General features: G+C 35.1%; 2 protein-coding genes and 1 non-coding gene across 3 annotated transcripts; 2 read left to right on the forward strand and 1 right to left on the reverse strand.

The window, feature by feature from the left end:
* The first annotated feature begins 722 nt into the window (after positions 1–722).
* On the forward strand, positions 723–2,428 carry LOC120072772 (1-aminocyclopropane-1-carboxylate oxidase 3). Its single transcript, XM_039025254.1, has 3 exons — positions 723–944; positions 1,038–1,598; positions 1,830–2,428. The coding sequence occupies exons 1-3, from the start codon at positions 843–845 to the stop codon at positions 2,121–2,123; spliced, it is 957 nt and encodes a 318-aa protein (XP_038881182.1). The 5' UTR covers positions 723–842; the 3' UTR covers positions 2,124–2,428.
* Positions 2,429–18,047: 15,619 nt separating this feature from the next.
* On the forward strand, positions 18,048–18,171 carry LOC120074827. Its single transcript, XR_005481106.1, has one exon. It is a non-coding gene; the product is annotated as a small nucleolar RNA snoR111 (small nucleolar RNA).
* Positions 18,172–18,498: 327 nt separating this feature from the next.
* On the reverse strand, positions 18,499–22,602 carry LOC120073879 (uncharacterized membrane protein At1g16860). Its single transcript, XM_039026792.1, has 4 exons — positions 21,541–22,602; positions 19,900–20,055; positions 19,187–19,398; positions 18,499–19,103 (listed from the first exon to the last, which is right to left on the reverse strand). Exons 1-4 carry the CDS (start codon positions 22,297–22,299, stop codon positions 18,911–18,913), a joined length of 1,320 nt encoding a protein of 439 aa, XP_038882720.1. The 5' UTR covers positions 22,300–22,602; the 3' UTR covers positions 18,499–18,910.
* Positions 22,603–26,122: the final 3,520 nt, after the last annotated feature.

Below are 26,122 nucleotides of genomic sequence, written 5' to 3' on the forward strand. Positions count from 1 at the left end.
TTAATTTTGTCATTATTTTTAAAAACTATATTATTCTTGAATTTACCTATATTTTAGAAATAAATAAATAAAATTATTTTTTTTTGGAAAAAAATCCCCTTCCGGTAGCTATTTTCCTGCCGGTTCCCGCCCCGTGAACAATCGAGTAACGTAGTAAGTTAGATTAGATGAGTCAAAAGTGAGGCAGTGGGGTTCAAAAAACAAAAGGAAAACAAAAAAGAGTGGGTCCCACCAAAGAGAGTCACAGTCATCAAAGCAGAGGGCCCACCTTAATGACCACAAGACACAAAGATTGAATAGAAGTGGGCCCACCTCTAGGATGTGCTCACATGTTGCACTTCTCTCTCTCTCTCTAAACTTCCTTTAATTAATCAACTAATCACTTAAAACTTTACTCAAATCTGCATTAATTCTAAGATCTAATGAGAGATTCAATAACATTTTTGGGTCCACCGAGAATGAAAAATAACTCAAAATTACAAATTACTCTCTAATTAGCTTAAATTAGCTTATCTTATTCTTCCATGTGAGTTTCCTTCAAGGCCATATTCTATCTCATAAAATGGTTAGTTTATAAAATAATATTCCAAACTTTTTATTTTCCCCCTTTTCTAAATTTATTCCCCCACTGTTTTTGTCCTTTCTCCCCATTAAATTAATCAAAGATTTCATAACAACACACTTCATCCTTTTCTCAACCTTTCCCACTATCTTTTTCCTTCCTTAATTTTCCACTTTCTTTTATTTCCCCTTCCCCTATAAATACCAGCCCATCTCCACCACTCAAAACACACACTCAAAACACTAAGAAAGTTACAAAGTTTTTGAGAGAAACAACGGAGATGAATTTCCCTGTTATCAACATGAACAATCTAAATGGTGAAGACAGAGTATCTGCAATGAAACAGATCAACGATGCTTGTGAAAATTGGGGTTTCTTCGAGGTAGATATATATATGTGTATTTTTTTCTTTTAAATTTATCATAACTCATCAGCTTCTCTTATGAATTTTTTTTTTCTTTTTAAAATGATGAAGTTGGTGAATCATGGGATATCACATGAGCTGATGGACAAAGTGGAGAAGCTGACAAAGGAGCATTATAGAAAGTGTATGGAACAGAGGTTCAAAGAAATGGTAGCGATCAAAGGGTTGGATTCAGTGGAAACTGAGATTAACGACACTGATTGGGAAAGCACTTTTTTTTTACGACATCTTCCAGTTTCCAACATGTCGGAAATTCCTGATCTGGACGAGGATTACAGGCAGGTGATGAAGGAATTTGCAGTAGAATTGGAGAAATTAGCAGAGCAAATTCTGGATTTGCTTTGTGAGAATCTTGGGCTTGAAAAAGGGTACTTGAAAAAGGCGTTTTATGGGTCTAAAGGTCCTAACTTTGGGACTAAAGTTAGCAATTACCCTCCATGTCCTAAACCGGAGCTGATTAAAGGGCTTAGAGCCCATACTGATGCTGGTGGGCTTATTCTTCTGTTTCAAGACGACAAAGTCAGTGGGCTTCAGCTGCTCAAAGATGGCAAATGGGTTGATGTCCCACCAATGCATCACTCTATTGTCATCAATTTAGGAGATCAGCTCGAAGTATGTGCTATGTTAAGTTTTATTTGAAATTATTTCTAAATCCTTACAAAACTAGTTTTATATGCAGTACGTGATCAACATTCATTTCATTTTTAAGTAATACGGCTTGCATTGCCCATCTTCCTACCTTCCCTATATGGAAAAAAAAAAGGATTTGTCACATGAAAAATTAGATTAGCTAAGTATTATTACTATTTGTGTTAACCTTTTGTTTTGTTTTCATTGAAATAGGTTATTACAAATGGAAAGTACAAGAGTGTAATGCACAGAGTGATAGCACAGCAAGATGGAAACAGAATGTCGATAGCATCATTCTACAATCCAGGAAACGACGCCGTAATCTATCCGGCGCCGGCGCTGGTGGAAGGAGAGGAAGAAAAAAGCAAACTTTACCCAAAATTTGTGTTCGACGATTACATGAAGCTGTACGTGGGGCTTAAGTTTCAAGCAAAAGAGCCAAGGTTTGAGGCTATGAAAGCCATGGAGTCTACCAATCTCAATTTGGGTCCAATTGCAACTGTTTGAAAACCCCCCCAAAAAACACAAGAAAGATCAAACAAATTAAAGGGATTTGGATTAATTGTGGGTGTTTTTATCATTATTATTGTTAGAAAAGAACAAATTGTAGTGGTACATTAGTGATGATGTTTGGGGGTTGGGGAACAGTAGTCTGTATTTTTATTTTACTTTTAAAAACATGATAGTGGTTTGGGAGCAATATGAAGGCTTTCTAGGTTAATAGTTATAACAATAATGGATATGTGTGTGTCTTTGTTATTCTGAAATATGGTTTTTATTCAGAGTGGAAATAGACTTACTTTGTATACAAACTTGCATTATCTTGTGTGTGTGTGTGTTTTACTTTCTCAAAAAACCTACAAATGTTGGGGGAATATAAAATATGTACACCCACTTTGACTGTTTAAATTAAGCAGAAGAGACTAACATGTATCTTGTTAATGATCTCATAAGAGAGTTCACATCAAAGAAATATGTTAAAGACCAAAAGGAAATACAAACCATAAGAAGAAGTAAATCCCAATTGAGGGTATGAAAAATAATGTTAGCAAAAAAGGACAAAAAATGAAAAAGGAAAAAAAAAGAAAAAGAAAAAAAAGGAGAGAATGACACCCAAATGAAAAATATTATTGAAAGAATCTTAGTAAATAGTTGAATTAATGTAGATTTAAAAATGGTTCTATCTCATGAAATAAAAGATAGTTTCTTTTTTATAGATCTAATGTTGGAATGAGACAAAAGTTTCATATTGGTTAAAGAAAATATAATGGGTACATATTAGTGAAAATAAACCATGAAATGAGACTTTGGACGGATTCTAAAAATAAAATTATGAAAATTTATGCTCAAAATTGATGATTTAATAGTACTAATAGAATCCTTAAGTGTGAAAAAAAAATGTTGAGTCTTGATAAAATAATCATCGTGAAAGATCGTCGATAAGAGCGAGCTAGACAGATAGCTAGACAGATAGATGATGTTAAATGTATAGACGTGAGGACATAACCATCTTTGTTGGTATGAATGTTGCGGATCCTACATTGAAAAAATTGGTAATCCTTTCATAGAATTTACCCTTCTCATTTACCGTGAATGTTGTTAATTAACACATTATTTTATTAGTGAACTACATAAAGAGTTTATCGATTTTTTTCTTTACATTTTCTATTTATTGTCAATTCTCAACGCATATCAATAAAAAAAAAAAAAAAGAAAAAAAGTAGAACTAAAATACGATGAACCATAGAGGCCATTTTCTCCACCCAAATGGGATTTTAGTGGCTCAATAATTTGGGGTGCTGACTACTTCATGACTATCCTTTGTTCAGCATCATTTCTAGATTTAGTAATGAAACAGTGTTTATTATAGGAATAAATAAATGGTGAGTCAAAATGCATTGAGTTGGAGTAAGATATTGAGAAGAGGCATTATTGATTTGATAGACATTATCATTCAAAGCATTGAACCCAACCCTGCAGTTTCCTCTGGAAAGTTCTCTGTGGAGAAGATGAATATTGATATTTTTGCAGAACTGGATAAAAAGATAGTATCTTTATTGGTATTTTTGGAAAAAGGAATCCAAAATGTAAAAACTATTCGATTTTGGAGCACTCAAATAAAATACTACTGCAAGTAATGTAATGGCTTGAGGATGCTCTGACATTGAAAATCGTGATGTGGGAAATGAAGGAAAGAGAAACCAAAAGGTCTTAGAGATCAATATATTAAGAAACTTTGTTAGATGATTATATAGTTTGATGTCATTTTTAGTGTAGCTTGATTCAGTCAAAAGCCTCAAACAGGAACTTTGAATTAGTCTCAACCTAGAGAGGGCCAATACCAGTTTCGTTTTTGAGTCTAGAAGAAGAGAGAAAAGTAACGGAGAAGATGGACTTTGATTTGTGATTTTTTCCAATGTTAATACCAGAATATACGTACGCTTCTTAAATAAGAAGTTAGAGGAAGATTTGGTTCACCTAACTGGAGAGATTTAAGGGGTGGTTAGGTAACAAAATCTATCAAACAATATTTGATAAGAAATTCAGAATAAATAAGAAAACCAAACAGTGAGTTAAGTACAAATAAATAGTCAGAAATTATTCCAAGCTAGTTGCTATCTTGTTTAACTTGAGTTAATAAGTTAATTATGTGAAAGAGTTCAATATGTCATGCACAGATTCAACTCTAGTTGAGTACAAGTTTCCTTGAGATAGATACAAGTATAAATCTAATGCAAATTTTCTAGTAAGTCCAGGGTCGACACAGGGATCCAGTGAACATTAGGACATCCTGCAGTGGTTCTTCAAGTGTATGTATACGCTAAGGCTATAATGGAGAAGATGAACTTTGCTCTATGATTTTTTCCAATATTTATTCTTGAATGCATAAGCTCCTTAAATAGGAAGCAAGAGGAAACCTAACGAGTGAGATTTAAGAGATGGTTAGGTGAACAAAATCTACCCAACAATAGCTAATAAGAAATTCATAATAAATAAGAAAACCAAAACAGTGAACTAAGTACAAATAAATAGTCAGAGATACATCAATCGTAATATACCCCCTCAAACGAGAAGAAGAGAGAAATCGAAGGCCAAGTTTGTCGCAAAGAAATTGAAATTGTCGTTGGAGTAACAGTTTTTACTAAGGCAATCAACCACCTGTTCATGGGAAGCAATGTGGAGAATTTAGAGACGATGAGCAAGAACTTGATCACAAACAAAGTGAGCATCAATTTCAATAAGTTTAGTGTGAGCATGGAAGATAGGATTGTAGGTAAGAGCAGCAGCGGAAAGATTGTCACACCAAGTGATGGATGTGAAAGGGCTGACACTTGAAATTCCTGAAGAAGAGAGCGAAGCCACTGAGCTCACAAGCAAAATGGGACAAGGTAGAATACTTTGATTCAGTAGTGGAACGAGCAACGATGGCTTGCTTCTTGGAGGACCAAGAGACAAGAATGGAACCAAGAAATATACAATAGCCACCCACAAATTTACGATCATTTAAGGAAGCAACCGAATCGGCATCAGAGTAACCAGTAAGAGAACAATCTTAAGCGCTTGCCAATGATTGGTAGTTAGGGCTTGAACAAACTGACTTAATTTATTGATAGTAAAGGCGATTTCCAGTCGATTATGAAGGAGATATTGGAGAAAACCAAGAGTGCTATAGTAAGTATAAGGATCTTCTAATAGAGGACTGTCATTCATGCTTAGAGACTTACTTGAAACCATTGGGGAAGGAGCGGCTTTTAGATGATGAAAGTGGAGACGAGCAGGAAGATCTTGTATATATTTGGTTTGAGACAACACCAATCCACTGGAGGTGAAGTAAGTCTGAATACTAAAAAATAATGAAGTGGCTCGAGATCTTTGAGAGCAAATACTAACTGGAGGGAGCTGACAAATTGATAAAGTAACTAAGAATTAGAGCCAGTAAGGATCAAATCATCCACATAGACTAGTAGAAACAAAGTGTCACGCAATGAATGAAGAGTGAAGAGAGACATATAGACTTAGATTGACAGAAATCCCAAAAGATCAAGGTTGATCAAAGTTGTTCATACCATGCACGAGGAGCCTATTTGAGGCCATAAAGGGCTTTACGAAGGTTGCAAACATGAGAGGGGAAACAGAAATCAATATAACCTTGAGGTTGAACAAAAAACACATCTTCTTTAAGAGTTCCATGGAGGAATGCATTACTAACTTCCAATAGACGGATGGGTCATTTCCATGTGAGAACATGAGTGAGGATAACACGGATAATGGAAGACTTGATCACTAGTCTATAGGTCTCACCAAAGTCAATCCTAAGAGTTTGTAGCTATCCCTTGACTTCTCAACATGCTTTGTAACGTTGAACATGCCCATTAACATTCCTTTTTATTTTATAAATCCATTTAGTGCCAACAAGCTATTGATGAGGAGAGGTAGGAACTAACTCCCAAGTTTTATTGCAGATAAGAGTAGCAAATTCATCATCCATGGCTAACTTCCAATAAGGAAATTAAAATGCATCATTAAATTTGGTAAGTTCCATTTGAGACCAGTCTAAGGAGGGATCACTTTGGTAAAGGCCAGTGAAAGAGAATTTAGGAATAAAGGAAGGGGGGGATGAGTCAGTATGTGAAGAGAAAGAAGGGGAGGAGGGAGACGCTGCATATGAAAAAGAATGTGAATGTAAAGAGGGAGAGTGACCACGGGCAACTAGAGGTGATTAAGTAATAGGTGATAAACTTAGAGAAGGGGAAGAAGAAATAAGGTTATGTGTGAAAGAAGAATGGGAAGAAGGAGGGAAATTAGGCAACCATGAGAGGACAATTTGTTTGGGGGGAGGATTTGGATTTAGGAAGTGTCAAATAGGGTGTGATAAGGAAATTCAGATTCATTGAAGTTAACATAGCGGGGGGTGTAGGTATGACTAGAAGCATTAAGGCATTTATAATCTCTGTGATGATCAATTGCCCAATGAATATGCATTTCTCTATATGGAAATCAAATTTATGTTGTTGGTAGGTTGTAAACAAGGGAAACAGATGGAACAATAAATACACGTAAAAAGTTATAATTGGGATGTTGGAGTATGGTCTTGAACTATTGGTGATGGCATGCTATTAATCAAGAAGACTGTCGTATGGATTGCCTCCCACCAATTTTTTTGCTTGAGCATGTAAAGTAAAGCTCGGTTTCAACAATATGCCTATATTTTTGTTGGGTCTGCTTATGTAAATTTGATGAATTCAGCCCAGATGATGAAAATATTTGTGAGGTCTTTCTTTGCTGATCCAAACGTGAGCCCAGTTCTTTTGCCCCAAAATACTTTGGTTGGTAAAAAAACTTGGCTATTATGTGCCCACAAATTTCTAGCTGATGCCTTACACGTGGTTTGAACTACTGCTCTTTGTCTGATGAAAAATGAAAGAAACACTTTCTTTCTGATGGGTGATTAGTGCAGAATTAATTTTTCTCTCTCTCTCTTTTGCTCTCTGATTCTCTCGTTCTCTACCTTCTGAGTTCTTTCACTTTCTTCTAACCCTAATGTCTTCTTGTTTGATCTGTGCGACTTCTTTGAGTATACGATGGAAGAGTCATGCAATCATGTAGACGATGGTAGAAAGAAAGGTGAATGAACATGCAATCGTGTAGACGATGGAAGAAGAAAATGGTAAACAATCATTCAATCTTGTAGAGGATGAGAAGAAGGAGAAGGAAAAGGCACAACGATATACGTGGTTCGGCTATTAAAGCCTACGTCCACGGGAAGGAGAGAGTTTTATTAAGAGCTAAGTCACAGATTCTTTTCTTTTACAGATTTTTCAAGTTCTTCTTGAAGCAATGTATGTTGTTGTATCTAAAAATTTGTAAATGATGAGTATTTATACTAATTTTCGATACAAGTAGTTACAATAACTAACTATAAAAGTTAAAGAAATGTGAAATAGTTCTTGAATGTTGAATGTATGAGCTTATAACCTTCAAATCTCCACCTTAAGCTCAACATGCAAGCTCTTCTCCTTCTGGATTTTAACATGTCTTCACCCTTTTTCAGGAAGTAGAAACCTGATATGACCAAAACAGTTAGCAAGCTTGAGTTTACTCACAGGTTTGGTAAGCATGTCGGCTGCGTTCTCAGTGGTATGAACTTTTAGCACCTCGACTTCTCCTTTCTCTATTCTGTCTTTTACAAAGTGATACTTGATATCTATGTGTTTGGTCCTTGAATGATCTGAGGGTTTTTGAAAAGGTGAATGATACTTTGGTTATCACAGTAGATTTTTACTACTGCTTGATTAATACCAAAGTCCTTCATCAATCCTTTTAACCACAGTGCTTCCTTTATTGCTTCTAATAAAGTCATGTACTCTGCTTCTGTGGTTGGCAATGTTGTGATTGACTGTAAGTTTGCTTTCCAACACAACAAATTTGGACCAAATAAGAATAGATAACCTGTTAGAGATCTTCTTTTATCTTGGTCACCTGCAAAATCTGAATCAACATATCCATATAACTATAAATTTGATTCATTAGTACTTTAATATTTTAATTTCGACTGTTTAGACCAAATTAGATATCTTAAAATCCATTTTATTGCTTCCCAATGTCTTTTTCCAGGGTTAGACATGTATCTACTAACTAGACTACTGCTGAATGATAGGTCTGGTCTAGTAGAAATAATTAAGTACATTAGACTCCCTACTGCTTGATTATAAGGAATTGATTGCATTTAAGTCAAATGTTCTATGTCTGTTTCTTTTGGTGAGTTTTCAGAGGAAAGTTTAAAATGAGTAGCAATAGGTATGGTGATTGGTTTGCATTTGTCATATTAAATCTGTTGATTACTTTTTCACAGTAGTTTAGTTGACTAATGGTTAAGGTTGAGGAAGTTCTGTCCCTTTGAATTTCAATCCCAAGTATCTTTCTAGACTGACCCAAGTCCTTCATGTCAAATTCTCTTTTTAAGAGATTTTGTACATGAGTTAAATTCTCCTTAGATTTTCCTACTAGTAACATATCATTAACATAGAGTAATAAATAGACTTTGTCTTTATAGGTAGTAGAATTAATATAAGAACAAATATCATAGGAACTTCCCTAAAATCCAATACTCTCTATGTAGTCATTAAACCTTATGTACCAGTATCTATGGGATTGTTTTAGACCATATATTGACTTATTTAGGAGACAGTACAAAACTTCCTTCCCTTTTTCTTCAAACCTTTTAGGTTGAACCATATAGATAACCTCATCTAAGTTTCCATGTAAGAAGGCAGTTTTAACATCTAGTTGATCTAGTTCTAGATTGTACTGAGCAACTAAAGATAAAAGTAGCCTAATAGAGGTTTGTTTCACTACTAGTGAAAAAGTTTCAGTATAGTCTATTCCTTCCCTCTGAGTAAATCCTTTAGCCACTAACCTTGCCTTGTACCTAGACTTTTCTTCTTTGGTAGAACCCCCTTTAGTTTATATATCCATTTAAAGGCTATAGGTTTACACCCTTTAGGAAGAGGAGCTAGGGTCTAGGTATTATTGACAATGAGTGATTCTATCTCTTCACACATAATTTGAATCCAAGACCTAGCATTAGAACAGTTCACTACCTCTTCAAAAGTGGCTGGTTCTTGGTCATTATGAGCTATTGTTGCATTTAAAACTAGGTTCATATAGTTAGTTTCAATATACCTAGTTAGAGGAACTATCACTCTTCTTTGTCTATCCCTAGCCAAGGAATACTGACCTAAATCAAGTACAACTTCAGTATTCCCAGTATTCTCATTTGAGGCATCCTCTTCTTGTTCTTCTAATTCTATAGGAGGGTTTTGGTTAGTGGAATAAATTTTAGGTGACTCCATCTCAATCCTAGTAGTATGAGGGCTATTAGGAAATTCATAAGATGTCTTTTCTTTTTTCATAAACATTTCTTTTTTTCTGAAAGTGACATCTCTGCTTATAACAAACATTTTCTCAATAAGATTCCACATTTTAAATCCTTTTACTCCTTCAGAAAACCCTGCAAACGTACACTTTACTACCCTAGATTTTAATTTCCCATGATTTTGATGAATATAATCAACACATCCAAATACTGGATGTGTGGTCCATTTTTCTTCAGGAGTCAAAAAATTTAGGGAGGAATGTGGACACCTATTTAAGGTGTACAAAGTGTAGCTTGCAGCCTCAACCCAGTATTTTTCACTTAGAATTGCATCTGATAGGAGACATCTAACCCTTTCCATGACTGTTCTATTTAGTCTTTCAGCTACTCCATTTTGTTGAGGAGTGAATCTAATTGTCCTATGCCTAGTAATTACTGTTTTTTTTACAGAATTTGTTAAACTCTTCACTACAAAATTCCAGTCCATTGTCAGTTCTTAGGTATTTAATTTCTTTAGAAGTTTGTTTCTCTATCATGAGTTTCCATTCCTTAAACCTATCAAACACTTGGTCTTTAGTTTTAAGGAAGTAAACCCAACATTTTATAGAGAAATCATCAGTAAAAGAAAGTAAATACTTTGAGTCACTTAGGCTAGGTGTAGGAGCTAGACCCCATAGGTCAGAGTGTCTGTAGTCTAGGATAGCTTTTGTGGTATGTTGTGCTTTAGTGAAACTTTGCCTTGTGGCTTTCCCGAAAACAAGTGTTCACAAAAACTTAGATTTTTGGAGCGACCTTTAGGGAGAATCCCTTAATTAGATAGAACTTCTAGGCCTTTAGCACTTATGTGAGATAACCTTTTGTGCCATACATTAGCCTCTGTGATCTCATTTGTGGTGGCAACATAAGCCCCTGTTATCATTTCAACTCCTTTGACCACAAATAATTCATTTATCTTTTCCCCAACTAATATTACTTTAGAGTCCTTTAGCACTTCAAGGGTTCCACCCTTACCCCTGTATTCACATCCAATAGCATTTAACATACCTAAGGAGATTAGATTTCTCTTAAGTAATGGAACATATCTCACATTCCTAAGAAGTTTGATGGTCCATCCTTAAGTTTCATGGAAACAGACCCAATGCCTTCTAGTTTACAGTCTGGTTGTTTCCCATATATACCATTTCTCCTTCTATTTCTTTAAAGGTGTTAAACCAAGGTTTCATTGAGATCATATGATAGGTGCATCCAGAATCTAGAACCCAATCATGTTTTCCTAGAGGGTTTACATAATTGGATTTGTCTAAAGTTGAGGCTAAAGCATCTGAGTAGATGAAGGAACCTTCTACAACAGATGCTTCGGGCTGTTTGCCTTTTGAATCCTTTTCTTTCCCTTGGTTCTTTCTCCTTAAGATAAAACAGTCCTTAATTAGATGTCCCTTTTTCTTATAGTACTTGCATTTTATTTTCTGTTTTGATTTATTTTCTTCTGAGTTGTGAGGTTTTCTGTCTTTTGAATGGTTTTGCTTGAAGTTTCCTTTTATAAATAGACCTTGACCACTAGGTTTATCCTTTCTATCAATCTATAGCTCAAACTCTCTAGTTCTTAGGGCTGTGATTATAGTGTCTGTACTTATACTATCCCTTCCATACTTTAGAGCATTTTTAATTTCTTTATACGGTTCAGGCAAGAAGTTTAGAAGTACATAGGCTTCATTTTCATCACCAAGTTTTTTTCCTAGAGTTTTAAATTCAGCAACTATTTTCTTGAACTCAGCTAAATTATCAGTTAATGTTTTAGATGAATCCATTTTAAATGTGAAGAATTTCTCCCTAAGATACATTTTTCCAGGAAGATCTTTAGTAGCATATAACTCTTCTAGCTTAGTTCATATCCTATATGCAATTTCTTGATCTAAAAATTATCTAAGAACACTGTCACTAAGATTAAGAACCAGCGTACCATAGGCTGCCAGCTCCCAGACTTCCTTTTCTTGAGCTGTCACAGTGGCAGGGAGTGTTGATGGATCAAAGAGGGCTCTTTGAGCTTTCTATTGGCCGAGTATCGCCTTGATCTTGGCCTTCCACAGTCCAAAGTCTCCTTTGCCATCGAATTTCTCCACCTCGAACCTTGTTACTGAAATTTTGGATGAAAAACTTGTGTCTTGATTCTCCAAGAATTGAGATCTTGTAAGTCTTTGCTCTGATAACACTTTGTTGGGCCTGCTTTTGTAAATTTTATGAATTCAGCCCAGATGATGAAAATATTTTTTAGGCCTTTCTTTGCTGATCCAAATGTGAGCTCAGTTCTTTTGCCACAAAATACTTTGGTTGGTAGAAAACTTTACTATTATGTGCCCACGAATTTCCATTCTGATGTGTGATTAATGCAGAATTAATTTTTCTTTCTCTCTCTCTTTTGCTCTTTGATTCTCTCGTTCTCTACCTTTTGAGTTTTTTCATTTTCTTCTAACCCTAATGTCTTCTTGTTTGATCTGTGCAACTGCTTTGAGTATACGATGGAAGAGTCATGCAATCGTGTAGACGATGGTAGAAAGAAAGGTGAACGAACATGAAATCGTGTAGACGGTGGAAGAAGGAAATGGTAAATGATCATTCAATCTTGTAGACAATGAGAAGAATGAGAAGGAAAAGGCACAACAATATATGTGGTTCGGCTATTAAAGCCTACGTCCACGGGAAGGAGAGAGTTTTATTAAGAACTAAGTCACAGATTCTTTTCTTTTACAGATTTTTCAAGTTCTTCTTGAAGCTATGTATGTTGTTGTATCTAAAAATTTGTAAATGATGAGTATTTATACTAATTTCCGATATAAGTAGTTACAATAACTAACTGTAAAAGTTAAAGAAATGTGAAATAGTTCTTGAATGTTGAATGTATGAGCTTATAACCTTTAATTTCTTTTTAATTATGCCATTTTGTTTAGAGGTATAAAGGCAAGCAAATTGAATTTTAATTCCCTGTTCTCTCCCAAAGTTGATAAAAGGTTTAAACTCTCATCCATTATCACACATAACATATTTAATTGAATAGCCATATTGATTTTCTGCCTAAATTTTAAACTGTTTGAACACCACAAGAGCATCATATTTAGCCATGAGAGGAAAAATCCATGTGTAACGAGAGTAATCATCCAAGAAGTCTATGTAATATTTGTAACCACTACTAGGGAGGGTCCCACAGATCCGTATGAAAATGTTCAAGTGGTTTCAAAGCACGAGAGTCAAAGAGAGTAAATGGTAACCTATGTGACTTTCCAAATTTACAAGCCTCACAAAATATCATTTTGTCATTACTGTTAATAGAAGCATTACACTTTGTCAAGATCTGATTCAAAATTCTAAGGGATGGATGATCCAATCTATGGTGCCAAACATCCTTTGTACAGGGCAAAACTAACAGGGTTCTTCAAATCTTATCTGTAATTTCTATAATCAGTCTCTATGGAGTTACCCATGTAGGTTGATCCTTCTGCTTCTTTATTTAGTATCTTCATAACTGAGGCTTCATCCACACAAGTCGCTTGTACAGACCATTCTCAAGGCTCTCTACCAAGTACACCACCTTAGACTTCCTTAATAAAAGAGAAATTCTTATAAAACTCAGTTGTAATGAAATTATTTTTTTATTAGCTGGGATATACATAAGATATTCTTTTTTATCATAAGAACAACAAAAACATCTTTAAGGACTAAATTTCCAGTCAAAGATTTGACATAAATAGTCTCAACACAAGCGATAGGCAACTTTGAACCATTTCCCACAACAATGTTTTTAAAGACAGAGGATTTACCTTTGAGAGACAACTTTCCCAAATCAGATGCTATATATTTACTTGCTCCGCTGTAAAGATACCAAGAAGGATCTTGAAGAGTTTCAGCGAAGGCCATCAAGGTAAATAGAGAATTTGGTTCTTAATTGGATTGAGAGAAAGTAGAGGTCATTGGAGAATATTGGGGAGCAGTAGCATCAGGTTTATCATATTTATGGTAACAAATGATAGTTGTATGACCCATCTTTCCACACACTTGAAAAATGGGACGAGAATTTGTAGGATAAGAAGAGTTCCTTCATTTGCTTTTGGATTTTCTTCCTCTCCGAGGAGGTTGAGAGTTTCTCTAGACTAGCATAGTTGGCTGAGGTTTGATTCACAATGACAAAGACTTTTAAAGTTTATAGATGATCCATACGTTGCTCATAAGACAAAAATTCAAATTGGAACTCACTCTAAGACATATTCAAGCTTTTTATCACATAACAACTGGTGTAAATTCTTCATCGAGTCAAAAGTACGCATACCCATTGGAAAACTAGCAAGGTGCAAATAATCAAAGTAACCTTTTGTGGTTGTTATATATTCTTCCATTTTGGTGTTATATTTCCTTGTTTGTTGGAGCATTTGGCAGTTGAAATCCTCTTGGGATCTTGAATGCATTCCAAAGTATTCTTGGATAGACTCCCATAGAACTTTTGCTTCATCGTGACCCATGACTTGAGCAGTAATGGTAGGGGATATTCACTTGTATAATTAACCCATGAGAAGTTGATCAGTAGCTAGCCATATGTCATATTCAGAGTTGGGAAGAAGAAGACTCGACGATTCATCTTTACACAGTGGAATAATGATCGATTGCTTAGGAAATGGAGTTTTTCTTGTTAGATATCGCTCATGCTTGTAGCTTCTTAGGACTAGCATAGCTATATTTTTCCATAGGAGGAAATTGCCTTTGTCGAGTTTAATAGAGGTAAATGATTCAAGAGATTTGTGAAGGAAAAGTGCCAACTGGCATGGTTCAAGATCTGACTTAATACCTATTAGGATCAAGTTAGATTTTCTTGGCTGGTTTTGGTTTCAAGCTAACAGACAAAGGTTGAAAGTGTGAAAGAAGAAGTTGTTGTTGGATTTTTTTTTTTTTGGGTGTCGGCCATGATAAAGCTCTTATACCAAGTTTGGTTTTTAAATCATGAAGAAAAAAACAAAAGAGAAAAGTAATAGAGAAGATGAACTTTACTATTTTTTCCAATGTTTATTTTAGAATACATAAGTGTTGGGTTTTATGTCCTAAAACTCGTGGTTTGTAAACAATAGAACTCATTCTGAAAATTCAATAAGTTGTTATTGAATATATTATTTTTTCGAAATCCAATAAACCTAAAGTCCCTTGACTAATACATAAGTACTTGAACTTTATGTGTTGACATACAAGTAGATCAGGTTCGAGTAAATAGTCAAAATAATCTATAGTATATGAATAAGGTTGGGTGCCTTATTCTAGTAACACTATTGGACGCGGCCTATTCTGTAGTTGTTACAAAGAGTTGTAAAGTGCTACAAACAAAGTGACTCTAATTTGTTCATGTTGGGACATGAGAGTGAGGTCGTTCTGTGCAAATGAGTTTTGTGCAAGATCAGACCACGAAACCAGTCACTCTTACTTTATAACGTTGTTTACTGTTTAAGACTGATTGTTTCAAAGCGATGACCTAGGTAACTTGATCTTAATCCCGAGCTAACTATGAACTCCTGTTTGTTCAGGATTATCCTTTGATCTGCAAACGATGAGAGTAGACCAACGTCTCTACTCAATAAGCCTCCCATTTTAGGGATAAGACCGGATAGATAGCTGGGAACATAAGGTGCAAGACGGAATTCATTCCTACCCGATTAGGGTTAGTAGAAAGGCTGTTCCCTTTAAGTGCTGATTCTGGGTGGATTCAATTTGTTGATTGGATCACAAATCAATGGTTAATTAGGGGATCAATGGGACTTAAGGAATCAAAGGTAATTTCGGGGGGTAAAACAAAGATTCGACCTAGCCGTTATTACGAACAACTTGTGAAGGGTTAACTTACTAATCATGGTTATACCAAATGGACATAATATATCTACAATGAGGAGAGTTGGCTTTAGTGGAATCACCCATTAATTAACAAATGGGGGTTAGTTCGATCTAATGAGTTTAGCCGATTAATCTCGGATCGTTGGAGCCCATGATATGTAAGTCCGTGAGGTCTTCCTACTAGCTTATAAATGGATTAGCTCTAGAGTAGCGTGATAAGTTAATTTGAAATGTTCAAATTAAATTAAACGAAATTGGAAAAATATAATTTAAATATTTTGAAGATTGAATTGTGTAAAAATTAATTTAATATTTGATATTAAATTAATTATAATTATTTAAATTATTTAAATAATTATTTATTAATTTTATTAAGAAAATAAATTTATGAAATTAATAATATTTTCAATTTTATAAGAAAAATTGATTTGTGAAATCAATTTTGATAAATTGAAAAAGAAGGAAAAACACAAAAATGGAAAATAGGCATTTTTCATTATTTCTTCAAGTAGCTCACTAACAACCCACTTCTTAAGTCTTCATTTACTCCAAGCATAAGATGCATCTCATGCAACTAATCTCTTTGCATGATTGTCTGATTGAAGAGATTGGAGTGATTTTGAGGTAATGCAACCGATCAAATTTTTTTGAAAAATTCGTATGAATAAGCTGTTCTTCTGCTGGGTTACTACTGTGAGCTTGTCTTCAAATTCCCTTAATTCAAGCTTATTTTAAGTCTCACAACTCTATTTAGAGCACCAAGAGGATAGTAAGGAAGATCTTGGGTGGTCTACAATAAGATTCAGAGGAAATTAGCAGCTGGAAGCATGTTTTCATTTTTGTAAAATTAATGAATTAGAGTGTTTATGGTACGTTCCAACAATAAACTCTTAAGCAAGAGGAAGATTTGGTTCAACTAACTAGAGAGATTTAAGGGATGGTTAGGTGAACGAAATCTATAAAATATTATAAGAAAATCAAAACAATGAGCTAAGTACAACTAAATAGTCAGAATACATGAAGTCTTAACAATACCACTTTCAAGAGTTTTGGAGATGGGTTTATGGAGGGCCATCAACTAAGCAAGTTCAATTGATGGAATGAATGATTAAATATTTTCCATGACTAATAAAAATTCGTTATTTGAATCCTGAGCAATAGTTCCAAGATTCACCTCATTGTTGCTCACCGCAGAGTTTGAATTCACCTTGAAAGATCTCAAAAGAGGAGGTCTATTTGGCCTCATCAATGACAGATGACTCAGGAGTGCAATGTTCTGATCCAGTCATACGAGTTAATTTATCGTAAAAAAAAATTGACAATAGAAAACATATCCAATAGAATCCCAAGAGAGATATTTACTACTATCAAATACAAAAGAATTTTGTTGATGCCAAATTGAGTAGAAGGTGAGGGAGAAAATCACGAGATCCAAATCATTGAAAATCTTGATAGCCTATAAAAGAAAGATGTAAAATCAGAATAGGGTCGATGAACTCCACATTAGGGACTTAATAATACAAAATTATTATATTTTAAATATGCCAGCTTAGAAGTAATAAAAGAAATTGTCCAACCCTATACAAAAAGTTAACAAAATGATCAAAAGTGTTCGTTATAGTTACCAAAATAAATTATTCCAAACCTCAGGGCTATTGTAAATTAAGAAACCCAAATGCAACTTAGTCCGACTTTTGGGACCAAAAGTATAAATTATCTACGATTAATTGAAGACTTATTTAAAATATTTATGTTATATATATAGATAATACAAAGTGGAGTTTGAACTTTAGGGAATGTAATAAATATTTCATATTATTATAATAAATTATGCATCTACTCCTTCATATCACAAATCTTTTATTTTTAAGAGGAACATGTCTATATGGCAAAATAAGTCTAGTGATTGATGCCAAAATTCATACTGTAAAAATGTACGTAATATTCATGTGATATCAATAGTAAATTTTGTTTGAAAGGAAGAAGAATGAGGTCCATAGAAAAGAAACTTACATATCAATGTGGTGCTTGTCATACGCTTCGATACGTTTAGTCAAACAGTGAAAGAATGCGGAAATTAGGAGATTTGAGAGTAGAATTCGAGTTACCTCGTATTATAATGATGTATTTGTAGGTAAATTGACTAGGATTCATCTAATCCTCTTTGGATTAGGATATAAGTTTTTCTTAACCTTTTAAAAAGTTGGATTAAGTCTTAGTGAGCCCAATAACTAATTAACTTTAGACTTATTTAAGGGAAGCTCATTTTATCTTGGACTTAAAAAATTTCCAATTAACTGCAAAAAATACTTTGATAAAAGTTTTACAAAAATATATTTTAACCATACACTAAAGTGGATATAGAACCAGCCGACATGTCGTAACATTGCCCAATAATTCGTCGTAATGAAGGGTACGAATGTAATTTAAAGGAAGAATGATATATTAGGGTTTTGAATTGGCGCCGCCGTTGGAAAGAAGAAAGCCGCTATAAATTCATACGAATCAGCCAACGACGAAACAGAACCTCAAACGGAGATGGACCTGCGGTAGCGCCATAGCCAGCCTTTTTTTTATCTTTCAATTTCGTTTTCTTTTATGTCAGTTCTCTCACATTTCTTCTTCTCTTTTCATGAAATTCTTTCTCAAAATTTCTTTCGTTTTTATTAAAAGAATCGAAAGCCTCTGTTCTCAAATGGAACGGTGCTTGAGATGATTATCTCTTCCGCCGCGAAGAACAGCGAGGTACAGCAAAGGCCGAGATATCGTTTCAGTCGTCATTTGTTATTGGTTGACGATTCGATTGTTGCTCGTCCACATTCTCCTTTACTAAATAAAATATCTTGTCTCCTGATTTTGATTTCTGGATAGTGTCTTTCTACTTGTTCATCTTTTCAGCCGGCCTAATCCCTAGTGCGCTTTCCCTGTTATCGTCTTTGAGAATCTTAATAACCGGATCTTCTTGTTAATTTTGTGTATATCACGACTTCAAAATCATTTCTTTTTATCTGACTTATTTTTATTTGGTTGATCTTGGTCTGGCTAGTTGGACTTGTTTGAGCTGAATCTGATTGCTTAAATCGCCTGGAACGAATGTGATCTTCGTATGACAATCAAAATTTAGAATTTTGGGGACCCAGCTAGAAGAATTTGGAATGTTGAAACACTCGCATTAAAGAAAGTTTACGATTAAGCTTAATAACATCAAGGCAATTTGGCTAAATTAAAGCTTAAAAATACTGACTCACGTGGGATTCCTCTTAGGAACTAAGTATTATGTACATAATATAATCAGTCAAAAATAAAATACATGAGATTATGCTAAGGAAAAGAGTCTTCTGGCTTCTTGACTCCATAGAGAACAGATAATACTTGTTTATTATCTGGTCTTCTCACTTCTGCATTCTTTTGTTTTGCATCTTCTAGGCCAACCTTACATACATTTTTTTTTGCATAGATTTGAAACCTGGAAAAAAAAGTGGCATATGTAATTCGTGGGATTCATTTTCACATCCTTGGGATGTTCTCTCAGAAACTATGATATGAAACTATGGTATGTCTACACAGGAACCACATCGGCATTCTGATTATCGTCACATGTTATGATTAAGCCTTCGACATAGGTTGGAAGGAGGCAACGTGCCCATTGACATCCTGTTGAGACAGGCTCGGTTGATGGAACTACCATGAGCACGTTATCTTGGCGCCGAACAACCCCCATGACACTCACAGTGCTTCCTTCCTTGATGTACCTGAGAATGGTGAAGTAATTAGATTTCATCAGAATGTAACAGAATGGTGGCATTGTGATCATATTGTAGTGAATGTGTAATACCCTTCTTTAAGGCGCATTACACGGTCGTCGCTTGAGAGTTTGCGATCAGCTAGCCAGCGTAGGAAACTTGGTGACAAGTCTCGGTTTTCTTTTGTCACATTGACAACGGTAGAGGGTTTGACAAATGGAGCAACCTTAGCTCCATAGCCTGCTTTCACTAATGCTCTTAAACCAGATTGGAAGTCTGATATGTAAAAGTCAGCTACATATCTCTGTATTAGATGTGCAAAAACCAACCCATTACAACTCATCATATTTGCTGAAGATGCATTACAAGTTTTGGTTATGGTGTGTATACATGGTGTAAAAAAAGATACTGTTAGAAGTCACAGCAAGCCAACAAAGAAGCTGTCTTTTTTTTTCAGTACAATGGTAAGGATGGGAATTGAAAAGTTGACCAAATCAACCAAATCAATTACTGTTGAGTTAATCTCATTCTGACAGAAGCTAAATCAATTAAGAAGAATCTTGGAGAAAATGTATGGAATTCAGCCATCATAAACAAAACATATCCATTCAGACAAGTACACAAAAACAAAAGATAAAAGAATGTGCACAACACTCTATTTCACGTTTTGCACCAAGTCGGTCAAAGAAAAAATTAGTGAACTAGAAATTAACACAGCAAACTTCAGTGTGGTAAACTAATAGGCATAAGCCATCCATCAAGTTGTGAGAAATATTTAAAACAAGTTGGTATGATCAGAACTGACCTCAGAATATCTTGATCCCCAAGAAAAGCAGCGGTGTTTAGTATTTGCAGGCTTTCCACCCCATCCTTTATATTCATACAATTCTGTAGACACGTAAACGCACCTACCTACTCTCTGGTAGGACGACTCTAGAGGAATACTACCGCAAGTTACGACCTGCAAAGGAAAAGTATACATATGATACTCGATTTCTGAAACAGAATAACAAATCCAAACCCCAATATCAAATGATTGTCCCTTCATTTAAAGTCAAATTTTGTTTATAAATACCCATAAAGATATTAGCTTTTCAGAACATAGCCAAAAAGTAAACGCAAGTTAGGTTTCAACAGCCTACGCATGATTGCCTCCAAATCAGTTTATAGAAATTGTTGGTTGAAGGTTGATCGGCATGGGCTCGTAGTTTCGAATTGGTAAACAACAACACGTCTAAGGGAGAAAACCCTGGAAACCACCTACCTATTATGACAAAGAATTCCCTTTATTTTAGAGGATCTAGTCCTTGAATTTTAAGAATTATATATATGCCATTTAGGTTAAATTACAAATTTAGTCCTAAAACTTTCCTATTTGTGTCTAATAGGTCCACAAATCTTAAAAAGTATTTGATGGGTTCTCGAAATTTCAATCTTGTATATGAAACTTAATCTTTCATCTTTCTATAATGGGAAAGAGGTTGGTCGATGGATAACTGGGTTGGACACGGAGTTGCAGGTTCACAAGAGCATGTAAATGAATGGCTGAAGCTTATTTGTTAATGAAGGTTCATAACACCTTAAGCCTATCTACTAATCTATATTGCATTTGAAAACATTTGTGATTGATGTGATGTGAATGATTTAAAGTGACTTTTTCTTTAGTCTTATTTTCATAATTAAGTCTAAATAATTAGCCGTGAAGTCACGAGATGGTGACCAACAACTAGATAAGGATTGAGAAGCCTATTCTGAACTTTCCAAATCCAAAAATACTTGAAACTAATCCCTTTCACTTCTACAAATAAAGAGTGCTGCCTATTTACTAGGAGAGTGTATAACTAGTTTGGAAGAGAAATTTCAAAGATGGGATTCCAAGTATTTCAGCAATTCGGCTAAGCAATTCATCAAAGTCTGCAAAACTTATCAAGATTTTCCCCTATGGTCAACGGATTACAGAACCTTAAAGAAGTTTCCTTTGATTGAAAACTGACGAAAACAATGGTAGTATTTAAAGGCAGAGTGCAAAGAAGCAAGACTACAAAAGAAATACAGATTTCCTGGAGATCTACATGAAGTCTTTATCAACAATCATACAAACCCAAATAAAATATACTTTTAAGACTATATTTGGATTCCTCATCAAAGATTTAGATTGATTTTGTCCGACCACCGACCCTCAAATTTAGAATCCCTTCAATTTTAATTTTGTTTTATTTAAAGCTAAACTATAATATTGTCAAACAGTCAGCATCGTATTGACTATTCAATCCTGTGGCATAATACAAGGGGAAAGTTGCATCAAAATTGAGGAGGGGAAATGCTCCATGATTAGCCATAAAACATAGGATGATTAATCAATTGATGAGTCATAACTTTTAATTAAAAAGCTCATTATAAAAAAAAATGTCATTATAATAATCTAAAAGCTAGAGAGGAAAATTACCCCAGTGACCTTCACGTACTGTCCATCAATAGCACCTCTGAGCTCAGCGTCCGGATACCTTCGAACAAACCCTATCAGCCCCTTTTTTCCCCAAGCTATATTCCAAAGAACCGCAACCACCGCCGGCACCAAAAGCCCCGCCGCCACCACCAGAATAATCGGCTTCTTCACCGCCACCATCAGAAACGCACCAACCAACAAACCAGTGACTAAAACCACAAGAAAAGCCCACACCACCGCCTTCGAAACCTTGAACCCTATCTTCACATCCTCGCTCAAGCTCGTGACTGCAGACCCATACATCGTCTTCCCAAAGGATGCCGTCTGCTCCAGAGGACCGGAGCGCCGTCCTCCACCGACGCTGCCGGACGATCCAAGAGGACCGGATCCCATCATAGGGCCGGAGGTTATGAGGCCAGTGGGCTGGAGGGAAATCGGGCCAGAAGATTTCTTGGAGATTGGACCAGAATTAGAGTGTTTAGTAACAGGTCCGGAATTAGGGCCGGATCGCACCGATCCACTGTTGTGCTGAGAAGAAGAGGAAGGGCGAGAGGATTTAGAAGGAGGAGGGCCGGAAGTTGGGGAATCGACAAGATGTAGGTCAAACATTTTACCAAGCTCGCCGGATTTCTTGACGTCTCCACCAGTGTAGGGGACTGCGCGTGAGCCCATTGTGGGGGTCCGTTCCTTGAGCTGCTCGGGGCGGCCGGAGACATAGAGACCGCTACTGAGCTGGTGAGATGGAATTCGAGAGCCCATTAATGGTTTAGGGGGGGAAAAGAAAAGATTTGAGGATGGAGAGAGTGAAGTGGAAGTGACGAAGAAGAAGAAGAAGAAGAAGAAGAAGAACACAGTGATGGAATTAGGGGTAAAATGACGAAAATGGGGCTATTGTAGTTAAAAGTAAAATCATGAAATGAAGGCGTCGGGAGTCTTAGATTAGATTCTCATCTTACGGTGGACTGTTTGCAGCAGCTTCCGTTTTAATTTTTCTTTCTCTCAAATTTTTACTTCTATTAAATCACGAAAATATAAGACAATAATCATAATTATCTTTATCACTTTCTATATATATGTTTTCTTTTAAAAAATGGGTGTATAAAATATAAGATGGTTAATAGGCAAAGTAGTAAAGTTTAAGGTATATGGTAAAGTGTAATAAGTGTTGGACCATAATATTATTGACATTTTCCTTTTTTTTTTTTTTTTTTTTTTTTTTTTTTTAAGAGGGTGAAGTACGGATAGAAGAGTGGGCAATGTTTTTATAATTTGTCATTTTGTTGAAGAAAAAAAAAAGGGTTAGATCTAATGAAAGTAGTAAGCTGTGGAAGATTCTTTGTCGATGGCAAACTTCCTATTCAATGAGTAAAAAAGGGAGGCAAAATAAAATGAATATATATATATATATATATATATATATATATATATATGAATATGTACGTATAACATTTTCTTATTTATATATATTGAACATCAATGTTAAAAGTTTATTATTTTTTCAACTTTTTTAAATACATTTCTTCACTTGTTTTTCATTTAAAGGAAGACAAAAGTTCTGCAAAGAGTAGAAAACGTCCATTTAGATTTGAGACTATGCATTTTTTTTTCAACATAAAATACATTCCATATCATCTATTATAACACTTTTACTTCCTATATTTTTTTATTTGTATCTATTTGATCTTTAAATTTTTTAAATTATCTAATAAATTTTAAAATTTTTAATTTTGTATTTAATTGGTCTCTCCCAAATTTGATCTCCTTTAAAAGTTAGTTGATCTATTATATAAAAGTTTGAAATATATTCTTAATGGAGTTTTGAACTTTTAATTTTTTTTTCTTATTAAAGTTGCAATTTTTTAAGGAAAAAAATAATTAAAAAAGTTTGAAAACTTAAAAACTTTGGACCAAGGACCTATAATTTCACCCCACCCGCATACAAATAGAAATCAATAAGTATTTTCTTTAGTATAATGTTAGGGGATTCAAATCACAAATCTCTTTGGTCACTAATACATTTATATGTCAATAGAACTATACTCACTTTAGCACAATGTTGTCATTTAGATTGATGCGATGAAATGCCTTATGTCGTGTTCTTCAATATAACAATTTCGTAATCTAGATGCAATGTTTTCTCTAATTAAATCCAAGTATAAATTTAACTAGAGTATGCCTCGGTGCAATCTGAGAGTCAAACTCAAGGACATGCGATTAAAATGTGCAGTAAAGTTTTGCTCGATCTTGATGCAGTAATTTGATTATAAAGTAGGCGATGGAGATGTGATATATTTCATACTTTTTCGAGGATTGTTAGTTTTATAATCTCATGATCGCAAAGCATAATTATTCGTGTAGATTCTTTGACAAGCTGACACATTTTTTTTTTCTTCTTAATTGTTCTCAATAACAAAGCAGAATAACTTGTATTTCTACAAGTTATCACACCCCACTTAAAGTCTAAGTATATCTCAACTCACTCTAAAGGATTAGCTAGACCTCTCAAAGTGCTTCCTAATTCAAAATTTATTACATTCACATTTTTTCTTAGCTTTATTTTCCTACCTGTGAAAATATTTCTAGACCTTAGATCCGACAAATTTATTCTTCAAAATCCCGTACTCATTTCCAAGGCTATCTGATATTTCTTTTTCAGAAATGAGCTTATGATTTAAAGTTGACAAAAGTTTCTCTTTGAAATTCTCTCTCTCCCTCTCTCTCTATATATATTTTTACTAATCCATGCATCTCACCTTCGTTTTGGCTTGCCCCCACGAGTGTCATGCAAACATCCAACTATGAGCAAGGTGCTCTTCTCAGACGTGACTCAAGCCATTGTTTTAATGAAAAATAATATTTTCAAAAATTTTGAATGTATTTAGCTCAAACCTCTCTCACCTCCAAATTTAGAAGGCAGCAAGGTCTTCATTACTAAAAATTGAAGTATATGATTACTTTGGAAAAAATTTGCAAAAGAGGTTTGAGATAAAGCTTGCACGTATACTAGTTGTGAGAAATGTTTCCTAAGGCAACATCCTAAGGTTAAGTACTAAATACGTATCGTAACCAATCAAGTATTGGCTAGCACAAGTATCATCATTGAGGTTATTGGCAAAACGTATCAAAGCAAGAAAAAATATCAAGAAATAACATAAACAATAGACAAATGCAGCAAAAAAAAAAAAAAAAAAAAACACGCGATCAATGAGCAACTTGTCACTTCATTCAATCCAATCAATATATAAAGAAATTTGAGAAGACAAAACATCGAATGAAAATTTAAAGAAACAAATTCTACAAAAACACCCCGAAATTTAGTTCCCTCATGCATTATTGTTATCATTAGGCAAGGGAGGAAAGACTTCTTCTTTTGGGAAGTTTAGTGGTTGTTGAAGATGCGGCAAGATAGCGGGGTCAATGATCAGCTGAGCAAGTACTTCTTGGATGTATTGCAAAGTGAATCGAAATTGCTCATGTTGTCGCTACGTCTGATGCTGGATGAAGTTCCTCATTGGAATCTATTGGCATTGAACTTGATGAGTTTGATGTTGAACAAATTCTTGGAGCTTGCATTGTTATTGTGCAAGTTATTGGTGCTGTCGCTGGATTGTGGCTTGTTGACAAGTCAGCTCATCAAGACCTCCTAAGAGTGGCTCCCGATATCATCGTTCAAGAATTTGTATAGCTCATCAAAGTTTGCGTGCTTATCTTCAGACATCTGAGGAATACTGTGCTGAGTTCATTCTTCGGTAGGTGGTGGAAACTTGCTAGCCTCACCAACGCCCGATCCTTCTCCTTGATGAAAAAATGGAGGAAGAAGGCTTAGGTCATCAACAACATACATTGAACAATGGACGCCTGGAAGATGTTACTCCTAAAAAATTGGAGCTTTGCCATTGTTGCTTTCAGGCAGTGGAGAAGATGTGTTTTCTCTTAGTTCAAAGGGTAATAATAGAGGATAGAAAGGATCTTCAATGAGGGCAGAAGGGTGCTCATTGAGGTCAACTTTAAGTCTAGGTGACTCATTTCTTAACTGCTCTTGAGGCGATGAGAGGATCACAACCTCAGAGTTACGAGTGGACAATGGAGTTTGTTATCTAGAGTGCGGTAGAAGGGATCTTTCTTCAACTTCTTCTCTTCTTTCAGGCTCAAGGCGGAGGGGCAGTGATCACTTATTCTTTTCAACTCTAAGTGACTTAATCATAGTTCTTTCTTCCACAGGCGAGGAAGATACATTGTTTGGCTCCATGTTCTCGGAAAACTTCTTCGTCAACCTCCTTCTTTTAGGCTGCGACGGTTGTGGGGAGGCACCTCTTGAGACTGATAAGGTCGTTTCTTAGGATTTTCTTGCTTGACCACCTCAGGTTGAAACGATGAATCCTTCAACATCCTACGGAGAAGTTTATTTGTGATGATTCCCCGTATAGGTATTTCTTCATCTTCTTCAAGCACTCCTTGTTGCACTGAGCTTCGTGATTAAGAAGGAAAAGAACAGTTGCCCTCTTGGCTTAAAGAATATGGCTCTCATTTGGGCTGCAATGATGTGCCCAACATTAATATGGATGTATCGCATGATGTAGTA

The sequence above is a fragment of the Benincasa hispida genome, chromosome 3, assembly GCF_009727055.1.
Source record: "Benincasa hispida cultivar B227 chromosome 3, ASM972705v1, whole genome shotgun sequence".
NCBI classification, from domain to species: Eukaryota; Viridiplantae; Streptophyta; class Magnoliopsida; order Cucurbitales; family Cucurbitaceae; genus Benincasa; species Benincasa hispida.